An 11,756-nucleotide genomic window follows, 5' to 3' on the forward strand; every position below is an offset into this window, starting at 1 on the left:
TTTTTTTTTTTGAAAAGTCTGCGCTGTGCAAGGCATCACAGGAAGGGTTTGGCATATCTGCTGACTCTAGGAATGGTTTAGGACTGAGCTGTTGATTCATGAATGTACTTCTCAGAATTCATACAGCATTACTCCATCTGGTTATTGTTCATTTCCAGCTCATCCAATGCACCTTCTCCTCAGAGATATTTTGCTTTATTGCACTGTCAGGGCAGGCTATTTCTTGTCACACAATTAAAATAGAGAAATATAGCAAAAATAATAACCAATGAGTGATGCCTGTTTTTGGTATGGAATAACCTCTGCTGGTACAGTTTATAAGCAGGCTGTATCTTCACCAGCTCTTGCAAGCCTTCTGGAATCAAGTACCACATTGATGCAGAGAGGGCAGGAAAGTTTCCATATTCTGTTGTGTGCAAAACTGAAGTTAGACTTGCTGCTAAACAAATTACAGGAGGCAGGTGCTGACCTCACTCCAGACAGAACAAATGCTCTTGCATGGCTTATGAAGAGACCCTTTCATCTTCACCTATCAGAGAGATTAGTAAAAACCTTCATTCTCCTAACTGTATACCCTAGGAAGAATTAAGGAAGAGTTTGAGCAAAAAGTAACATGGAAGTGCCCACTCTGAAACAAGCATAAAGGAACTATTTTATCCTAATGTGAACAAGAAATTTTTCCTTTTTACATTTAGATAGATAGGAGGAAGCTATTGTCACTGAAGCTACACTTAAGATGTGTTTAAGATTTATATATTAGTGTCATACTACACTGAAAAAAATCAAAATTAGCAGAGGTGCTATGTTCATGTGTCCAATGTACTTACAAATCTCACCTGCAATTTTATCCTATGACCTGAAAAAATCATTCAGGTCCTCTTCTTAAGCATATGTCACCAATATTAAAGTTCTATATATAAATTTGGCCTAGAGTAACATCCAGCTGCCTCTAGTTTTCCAGTGCCACAGGAATTTAGCAAAAATAAATGCTACACAGAAGTGAAGGGGTACCTAAGTACCCCTTTCCTAGCAGAGTATGAACATGTAAGCATAGGATATGTCATTTTTGCAGTCACCTTTGACAGAGCACTAAACCAGATGGAAATACAAGAATATTTCATCTAATCTTATGGGAATTAGGCCATTTACTTTAAAATGTGATAAACCTGGGAGGCAACAGTAGCTGCCAGCAGGAAGGAATAATGCAAGGAATTTTCCCATCCCCAATTATACCCTGTTAGAATATTTACCTCGAATTAAGAAATCTTATCCCAGATCTATACAAAAGTCTAGTCACACACATACATAGCTCAAAAACTGGCAGCTGTCACTTAATGAAGAAGTGAACACTGTTTTTAAAAACCAGAAAAAAACTAACATTAAAAAAATTTTTTTTTTTTTGAGCCTATGTTGGAAAGAGCTTTCCATACTAACCTGTTGGAAGCCTTTTTATTTCTCCCCCTTCAGTTCAGATGGGTAATTAAAGGTACCCTTCATTCACATTTTGTTCTCATAGCCAAAGAAGCAATTAATACTACCAGGACATTCCAGATAGATTAGCGAAATGTGATCTAAAGCTCGCCTGATCTGCCTGGGCAGCAGTTTGAGCTTATCCAGGCTGCGATAGCTAGTTCTTACGTGTTCGGCATTCTTTCAAGCCATTTCTCCACTTGTTAAGTCTTGAATTTCATTTATTGCAACGTGTGCATAGTACATAGCTTTCCCATGTCTGAAATGCTGCTGTCCACATGCAGGGAAGTAGCAAGATCCTATGAGCAGAGCAAGCAGACTGCATCACTTCTTGTATTAATGGAGGTGATGGGCCAGGCGATGCCAAATGGTACTTCAGCAGTCAGACAACTGGCAGCCCTCAACACGGGTCTGCTGCGGCGCCTTCCTTCCTGTCTTGGTTCTCTCTGCACCGTCGGTCAGTCGTACCGCTTACATGTACTAGGGCCAGGTTAAGACCACTCTTCCGCTTCTGATAGGATCCATATTTACATAAAATTTTAGACAGAGAAAGACACTGAGCTACTTGTCTCCAGTACAGAATGTGTAAATTTGTTATGTTGATCTTCATACAGCTGGCTTGCTATTTCTTTGTGTGCCCACATGACCAAAGGATGGTGATGGGAACGCTAGAAGCACACACCCTCCAGAAGCATGCCATTACGTTTTTGTCTGCTCTTAACTCAAGATTAAACATCATTTTCTTGCAATGTTTCTGAGTAAGTGAATTCCTGATATGCTTCCTGTTGTGATTTGAGCTATTTATATAAATGACAACAGGTAATGACCGGGTCATGAAGATTAATGGAAGTACTGCCAATGGTTTGAACAGGGGCAGAGCTGGCCTCTAATTTGCCTTATATACATGGCATAACAAAGCTAAACGATGATAAAGCTGAGAAAGGGAATTTTCTCCAATTCTTCTGGACTTTCCTGAAAATCTTGTTCTGCAGGGCAAAGAAGAGGCAATATTTTCTACTGCATAAAAGGACTAAGACATGCATGCACACAGATCACATACAAATCGTGATGACAATATACTTTGATCTATTTTACTAGAAAGAGAAATGAAAGGATCTTGGAGGAAACTAAAGCAGAGCAGCTGGTAGTTTAACACTGCATTTCCAGGAACACAAACTGTTCAGATTCAATAACAACCTCGGTTTATTCATTTCTCTGCTATCTGCAGCCTAAGTGTATTGTGCAGATGGTAAAGCTGGTCTTCTCAAGAGTCTGTACAAGTCTAGAGTAACTATGTCCAGACAGCTGAATAACGGATAAGTGCCATCTCCAAAGAAATCCATCATGGAGGCCTCTGACTAAACAAGAAATTACAATTAAGGCTGTTAAAAAAAAAAAAAAAAGTAGCTGGCCTTTCAGCATGATAAGGCTGGAATCTGTGCAGATCCTGGTCTGGCCAACAATCATTTATTGCTTGGCTGAATACAGAGAGCAGGGATAAGAACAAGAGCAAACGGAAAGGGAGGCAGGGTTGGGGACGAGGGTTGGGCTTTTCTAATCTTACTATTATACAACACATCAAACTACCAAATCAGTAAGACCTCCGTTGGTCCAATCATTCGAGCTTGCAATATGAAATATCTGACTCTTGTTGCATTAGTACCAAAAGAAACTTCTTACTTTTTGCTTTCTTGTAACAAAAAAAAGATCACAACCAATGCTTTATCTCTCCATTTAAAGTGCAGGATTAAAATAATAAAGGAACTGTATTGGAAAAACAATTTGACCGATGCTTTATAAATAGTAAAATCATCATACAAACACAGTCGAGGATTGGAGTTTTGCATGCTGAATGAATATTTTATTTAGAACCGGTTTATAAAAATAAATACAAAATAATTTGAAAACAGAACTTAAAACATTGTACAAAGCCTTGATATGGTACAAATGGGAAAATAAATAATTACACCTTTATGTACAAATGACCATTACAAGGGCATTAACTCTTCATGTTCTTGGGTGCCTGAGCAAACTTAAAGAAAAAGATGGCTTAGAAGATTTCCAAGGAAGGGGAAGGGAACTGCAATTATTGAGCATGAGAATTTGAATGATTCAACATTTGTCTCCCTCTATGGCAACAAACAACCTCTGGGAACAGCCTTCCACTTAATTTAATCATGCCACAGATTTTATTCTTGAGTACTTAATTTCTTACAGAACAACAACATCCTATTTTTAGTTAATACACAGATTTTATTCTTTGTGGTATTGCCCAGAGATTTTAGATTAGCAGACATTGGTTCACAGCTTCAAAAATTCAGTGCTTGTCTGAAGGCATTGCTGGTGATCTCCTTAATTTGTTGGTTTGGATATTCATAAGAAAGCATTTGAAAATCAACATCTGTTAGCACAAACACGGCAGCTTGCCTCTGGGCTGATTCTATTTAAAAAAAAAAAAGTCAGAAATTGGGGAAGAATTTCAAACTTTACTTTCTAGCCAAGGAAGATAAGGAGGATGCAGAGAAGGCTGCTAGGCAACCAACACAGCGCTCCACTCAGAAAGAAGAAAAAGACATGAAATAAGCTGAAAATAGCAAAATGAAGAGAAGAGAAGAGAAGAGAAGAGAAGAGAAGAGAAGAGAAGAGAAGAGAAGAGAAGAGAAGAGAATTAAAGGCATTTGCCTAGCGTCAGACTTTTACAACCTTGCCTGCCATGCAGCAGGTGTGGGTTTAAAAGGATATAAAAGAATATGAAGGCAAGCAGACCAAGTTAATCATACTGTATCTTTTAGAGAGGGGTACAAGCTGCTCTGCTGCTATTATAGCCTCTTTATATAAGAGTTAGGTCAAAGATGCAGTGATCTCAAAAAGGAAACAAACACCTGTAACTCAAATGAATTCCAGCTGAATTCCTGCAGAGAGTTGTGGATGATCAGCAGCTCCTAGGAGTAGCCTACTTGTGGTATTGCTTTAGAAGAAACTGTGGACTGTGCACTTGAAAGCAAAAACTTCAAATCCACGTGTAATTATTTGTATGTAAAATTTTGTATTTTTACAAAAGTTCAAATTTTACACTAGACTAATGAGAATTCTGACATATCACAAACAAAAACAGAGAGACTCTCACCCTAACTTTTGGCACCTAAATTAACTGGTCAGCTGAACTTCCACTGTGCTCAGTAAAGAATAATAGGCTGCTCAGAGGTTGTTTCAGAGCACTCAGATTGAATTCCTGCTCTGAACTGCTCTCTGTAGACCATTCCCCTATCTCCGCTACAAGAAGAATTAAGACCGGTCAGCTGAGTACTCAATATACGTCCTGTTGTCCCTCCAAAGCTCTAGGTAACCTCCAATTCAAGTTCCAGTGCCTGACCGCACTTGCAGTTCAGAATTTTCTCTTTGCTAAATTTGTTGTAAAGGTCACAAGGTTATTTCTGAATTAATATGGAAGAACTCTCTTAAAAAGGAAAATATGTCACTTCTGTAGATATCCCACATAAATGCCAAATAGTTTGGAAAGTCAGTAGCTGATGAAAACCAGCATCTATTATCCTGGAAAAGTATAAAGTACTAGAGATTTTGTCACTGTTACTGTAAGAGAGATTTCATTACTAACAGTGGAGAGAAAAATCAGTCTGCACATTCAAACTTGGATGGCTAGAGCAATTGCTAAGTTAATACATTTAGACTTTAAAACAATACATTCCTATGCATTTTTCCTTTAAAAAGATCTCAGAAGTTAATATTAAAAAGCCTGATTATTTAAACCACAGGAAAATGAGGTTTGCTGTTACTGTGATTAAATAAACTTTTCTGACAGTATCTTAAGATAAATTCAGAAAGTTATTACACGGTCCAGTTTAACTTTTATATCATTTCTCTTTTACAAATGTTATGTGCAGGGGAAAGGAAGACTGGTTTCAAGTGGAGTGGTGAGGTATTCTTGTGAGGTGTATGTGTTTATGTGATTTGCACGTATTAGCTAAGAACTGTGTGACCCACACCTGCATATTGCACATAGCCAAAACATTGAACCTTGATCCCTTTTACCAAAGTTACTTGTTACTGAAAATTGTGGGCAATATACATTTGAGCCAAAAGCAAACAAAAACCTTTAGTTCACTGCTACTTGATTAGCCAAAGAAGTAGAATAAAAGATTAAGCACTATTCCACAAGTTCCAGAAATAGTGAGCATCCAAAGCTCTTAACAGTTAAAGAAAGGAGTCACAGATAATTATCAAGGAGTTTATTTATATAGCTGTCACTTCTCTGACCATACTTTATAGTAGAAAAACATACAGAGAATGTGCCGTATGGAATTATGGCATTTATCTAAGATCTGAATCCTGCAGAAGATCCAAAACCCCTTGCTCATCAGAATTGACAAGATGGGCCCATGTGGCACTCACCATCTCACAGGATCAGTCCTGTATGAAAAAAAGTTAAGATCAATATTTTATGTCACTATGATAAGAAACCAAATGGAGTTTGAGTTCTCTTTCATTCTCCTATTCTTGGAAGATTCAATTCCTATCTCATTTAAAAATTGGAGGCACATTATCTGTAGTTTGCCATTAGCCCCTTTCAAGAAATTGAAATAATCACCTTCTGGCAGTTCTTCAGTCTTGTTACCAGAATTTATGCCTGGTAGTGTTCTGGAAAAATGTCTAAATCATTACTGAAAAAATCTGTTTACAGGAAAGAGTCTGTAGCATAAGTCTGGCATTGTCTATATTCTTGTTTAAGAGAAAAAGAAAAAAGTTTATAGGAGCGTTACAGTCAACCATTGCATAAATATTACAGCAATAAGAAGCGCTATAGGTGTTTTGCCCAAGTAGGACTGTAGGATCAGGCCTTGTAATATGGAAGAGAGACAGAATCAGAATTAGGGCGCAGCAAAATTCTTCAGGAGTAGTTCAGGAGGAGATCAGACTAAGTCAAAGCCCAATAGGCCTCAGTTAGCTCTGGCAAATGATTTCCAGCAAAGAGGATGCAATACCTGACACTGTTCGTATCTATACTTTTATATATGTATAAATATATATATGCACATATATGTTTTGGTATAGTACACAGTAAAGTACCTATATAAAGTGTGCATATACACACACACACATATGTACAAACACATATTTTAATATATACATATATGATCAATTGTTTGTTTCCCAGCTATAGTTAGTATAATAACTACAAAATGTAAAGGATAGATCTCTTGCACATCTTTTCAGATGAAAAATCTTTCAACCCACCTTTAAATACACAGGACCAGATCCTCCCTTTTATATCATGACTGTTTTGTGAGGTATGATAGAAAGCTTGATCTCAGACATGCAAACTTCAAAGCAAGATTCTGGTCTACCCTTCCCAAGGGAGGACGTGGCTGGGGGCTGCAAGGAGCGCCCAGGGTCTCCCCCAATAGATTCCCCTCCTGAATAATTGTATCTACTAGCAGTGAAGACCCCATGTTGTTCCTGCCTTTGAGCAATGACATTTTTTATGCCCATCCTGCTCAAGCAGTAGATAGGTGCCTAGCATCATACTACTTGCCAGTGTTGCCATCTTCTGTTTTTCTGACACCTTCTGTTATTTTAACAGGGTTTTACTTAAGTGATAATTGGCATTTGGCATTAATAATGAATTTTATTAATATTAATACAGACTTTTGAAAATGTAACCTAAATTCATGATATTATGCAATTGTAGCACAAAAGTCTGTGTGAAATGTTGAACGTTTTTAGCTTCTACATTATTTAAAGGTTTTTACCTTCTATGCTATTTAAAGGATCCATACATAAAGTTCCTTAAAAATGCCCCAAAGTGCTAGCCATTGAGGAGCAAAGAGGTTTTATCTCCAAACTCCCTCATGTGGTTAAAAAAAGACCTCCAAAAGTAATTGAAATACCACAGTTCCAAAGTCAAAGACAAAATGTGCAAGAAGCACTTGCATCCACCACATATCATGGCTCCACTGCACTGCACTCCAAAGAAATGGAGATCAGGCTTGGAGAGGACAAAGCAGCAGCTTCCTGAATTACACTGCCTCCCTGGCTAAAATCCCAGTGTAAGTCACTGCAGGCTATGCAGAATGACTGTACCTGTTCCGTACCTTGGAGAAGACTCTTCCCCTGCTTCTAAAATTTTGCTGTAGATGTCCTCCATAAACCATGCATGCAGACTTGGCACAAGGGCCACACACTTACATACTGGTGTTTTTAAATCATAATAAGTTGCACATTCAAATGCTGGAACTTAAGAGTTCTACAGCCCCCCTAGAAATATTATAAAGGTGATAATTATATGTGTGGTATCAGCTGACCATTATCTAACTACATTAACTGAGTGCTATACTAGTCTACAGTAAGCAATTTGGTAAACTTTAAGAGTGGTAACAAGCAACAGAAAGGTTTAGGGAAAGGGGTAGTTCAAGACAAAATTATTCACAACCACTCCTCCGTTCATATCTTCATGATTTTCTCACTAGATGATGCTGAATCTACATCCATCACCTAAATCCAAAGCAAAAGGCAACTGGGGATATACTGTCCTTTTACTTTTTATTGCACTGAAAAAAGGTTGGTCAATCATGATTCATCTCTCTCTCTCCATTTGGGCATAGTTTAATACTTTATATTGGCAAGTAGTTCAAGTACAAGTGAATTTCTACAATACTGATATATTTTATGTAGTTATATGCAACAACGCACAAGTCAGCATTTTTGGTGAGATCACGAAAAAACGCTTAGATGTTATATTCTTTCTCAGCTGTAAAGCAAATTATTCTTACAATAGCAGCAATGACCTGTTTTTGGATCCTGCTACGCATGGGGAGAAAATATAAACACCTCAACTTCAGTATTTCAGGGGAGGATGCATAAAGTTGGTACCCACTAAAGCTGACCATGTTAATGTAGGAATGAGCTCTTAAGACCATTAACGAATGCTCTTCAGTAATGAGAGAGAGGGGAAGAAACAGAATCAGCAAATAATTCCAGCAGTACCCAGAGCAGAAATATCACAATGAGATCCAATTCTCTCTTTCTGTATACCATAAGAAAACATATGAGGAAAAGAGGAAGGAAAGGATGGAATTTGTTGTTGTCACATTCATCTATTAGGTATTCATTGACTGTCATTGCTCCCATATCATGAGCATTCATAGCAATTAAAACTCACATTATGAAATAAAAATGAATAATCATAAATCCTATTTGTAATCAAAAAGAAAAATACCTTTGAGTCTCTCTTCCTGTTCATATGCAAATACACACACAGAATATTAAAGAAAGAAAGACAGTTGCAAGACAAAACACTGGCTTGTTGAGAAATCAGCAGTCCTTCCATCTTGTACCAAGCCTTGTAGCAGGCCATTGGACTTGGTGCATTCCGGAAAAAAAATTCAGGAAATAGGAGATGCAGTGCCAAGAGTATTCAGAAACTAACAGAAAGGGAATGGTATCTTTTATGGTCCATAAGTTACAAATGAAAAATGAGAAAGTGTGAGTTTATATAAGCATATGTATGTATATATATATATTTATAAATATTTATATTATATAATTTACCATGAGGACATGCAATTATTGGTATAGCACCTATTATACAATATAATACAAAGGAATAGGACTTTCCAATAGTACAGTTTCTTCAGAAAAAGCAGATATACCCTATCTATTGCATTCCTCTGTAGTGCTTGAAACCTGAATGAAATTAAGGTTCCACACTGTGCTACATTACGTATGGGGAACAATATACATATTCATAGTAAGAAAAAAATCAACATAGTCTGACAGAGCAAGTGAAATTCAGTGCAGCTCCAGGGCAGCTTTAATGCAGCATTAAAATATGTTAGCTCAGAGACAAAATATTCCCTTTTTAATTCAAAGGTATTCATTTGGCAGAGGTTAAATAAAAGAGCACAGATGCTGGCTGGAGAGGCAGGTGACTACAGCAAGCAGATCACTAACTGACAAGGCTCCTACACGAGCAGCCTCCCCAGCACAGGTATAGCTAGGAAATGCTGGCTGCATCTTCTTCATGCTTGCATTCCTGGGTGTTACTATTCTGACCCACTGTTCTCTTCTGAACATAGCAAAGGGTGCTATAGCTAAAGGGTTCCCTACAGAGATCCTGTACAGCACAAGAGTTTATTAAGCAACTACTAAAAAAAGTCGGAAAAACTAGACACCATGGACTTTACTGACAATGAAGCTTGGTTATCAAAGAATCATTTGGGCAAAAGAATGACAAGAATCCGACATCAAAAATACCTCAGACTTGCTTTCTATATATTTTACTTTCATGACTAATATTCTTACCCAGATTCTGTAAGGGTTTGAGTATATTTTTGTTACCTACAATCTACCAAGTTCACAATTTAGACACTCTCCTTATCTCTGAGAACACAGGCATGTTTCATCTTTCATGTGTATATAAATGAATAAAAAGCAAAAACAGGTTGGTAATTGTCTCTGCTCTTTTCAGCTTGTTAGCTTGGATTTAATAGCAAGATATTGACATTATGAACAAGATCAATGGCTTAAGTGGTTCATAACTAATGGAATAACCATAGCCAGCAGTACTAGAGGGATCTTTTTGTAGCTGGGTAAGGGAAAAACAGATACTTTCTGTTTCCCGTTTCTAACTTCTGTTCTAACATATATTGCAATTTATTGCAAATCTGCAACATCCTGCAGAGTACAGACATCATCCTTCTCTCATCTCCCAAACAAGGTTTTTTTTTTCCAAATTCTACAGAATTCTGGTTGAAGAACCCCACTACGACTCCCAAGGAAATATGAGAGATGGAGCTAAGAATTAGCTTCTTGGATCCTAATTAGTACTAAAGAAATGTTCTACAGAGCATTGCTATAAAAACATCTTGACAAGTGTTAATACTCATTCTTAAAATGTGATCAGTCTCGAGAAGGAACAAGGTATATGATACTTCTTTATGTAAGGAATTCTGTGCTGTGGCAGATATGGGACAAGATGAGCACTGAGCAACTCAGAGATGTGTGCAGATCAAAATGGAAGAGACTCATAAGGTAGAAATACCATCATCTTCCAAGTCATGTGCTTATTTAAAACTACAAATACTTGCCTGAACGGTACTTATCTCCCCAGTGGTGGTGTCATTTTGGGAATAATGGTTTCAGGTTTTCTTACTTACTCCTTGAGTTAGGCCTTAAATAATTAGGCCAAATCTTCTAGCTAGGCAAACTAAAAACATAGAAATAAATACCCTTTTAAAACACTCACCTTAGAAATATTTTAAACTTTAAATACATTGCACCTCTTCAACTAACTAGCCATTCTTTCCCTGGCCTTTACCTCACCTCCCCCGATCTGCTTGCTGCCTGTCCTTAGGCAATGCCTGGCCACTCATTTACACAGTATGTTATGTCATGAATAGTTTATGATGTTTACTTTCTTTCAAAAGCGCAGATTCAACACCTTTTTTTTTTCTTTTTTTTTTTTTTTTTTAAGTTTTTTGATTTTTTTTTTTAAATACACAGTACACAGACACAACATGCATCGAATTTAGGAGGAGGCTTTACAACTGTCAAGGCCCAGTTCCTATCTGCTAAGCTTACTGGCTGATTTGCTCTTTCCCGTGGGAGTTTTAGTGTTTGGGGAATGGTGGAAGGAACTGCCAGATCCTTTCAGCCCATTCTTGCTCGGTTTGCTGCAGCAATGCTCTTGTTGGCAGGATCTCCTAGAAGATGACGAGCCTGAATGGCTAGGAGGTGACTTACTCCTCCCAAGATGCGGGGATGAACTCCTCTGATCATGATGGGATCTCCCAGGCCGGGACGGAGAAGAACTGGCAGTACGGGGTAAGGAAGAGCTCCTAGGCGAGGCACTGGGACTGCGTCGGGGGATGACAGGGCTTTTGGGTGGTGTTTTTGGACTATGTGGAGATCCTGGACTCTTACACTGAGTAGAACTCCTCGGTCTTTGAGATCCGTTCTGTAGGATTTGAGCCAGACGCGAGATAAGATCCGAGTCCGAGCTGCTACTCCCTAGGACTCTGTATCTGCGTAACCTTGAGAAGAAATGAAAAAAGATTATTTCTGTCCTCATCTATTCACAAAAGTTCATATAGAAATGCAGTATCAGACATCTGGATCTGAATTTTCCTATAAGATAGAAGTGTTTTGGATTTAGATTTTGGCCTGTGTGTAGTTCACATCAACACGGTATTTTCTATTTGCATAAACTCAGTCACAAAAACAGTCTAAGCATTCACAAGAAAAATGAATTTTCCTGATGGTACTGGAGT

General features: G+C 37.8%; 1 protein-coding gene across 1 annotated transcript in view; it reads right to left on the bottom strand.

The window, feature by feature from the left end:
- Positions 1 to 11,015: 11,015 nt before the first annotated feature.
- Positions 11,016 to 11,756, bottom strand: part of TTBK2 (tau tubulin kinase 2) — a 96,622-nt gene continuing 95,881 nt past the window's right edge. Inside the window, exon 19 of the mRNA XM_026061686.1 lies at positions 11,016 to 11,519. Coding sequence (XP_025917471.1) covers positions 11,051 to 11,519 — 469 coding nt within the window. The 3' untranslated portion in view covers positions 11,016 to 11,050. The remainder of the gene's footprint in view (positions 11,520 to 11,756) is intronic.

The sequence above is a fragment of the Apteryx rowi genome, unplaced genomic scaffold (assembly GCF_003343035.1).
Source record: "Apteryx rowi isolate R43461 unplaced genomic scaffold, aptRow1 scaffold_183, whole genome shotgun sequence".
Taxonomy (NCBI): domain Eukaryota; kingdom Metazoa; phylum Chordata; class Aves; order Apterygiformes; family Apterygidae; genus Apteryx; species Apteryx rowi.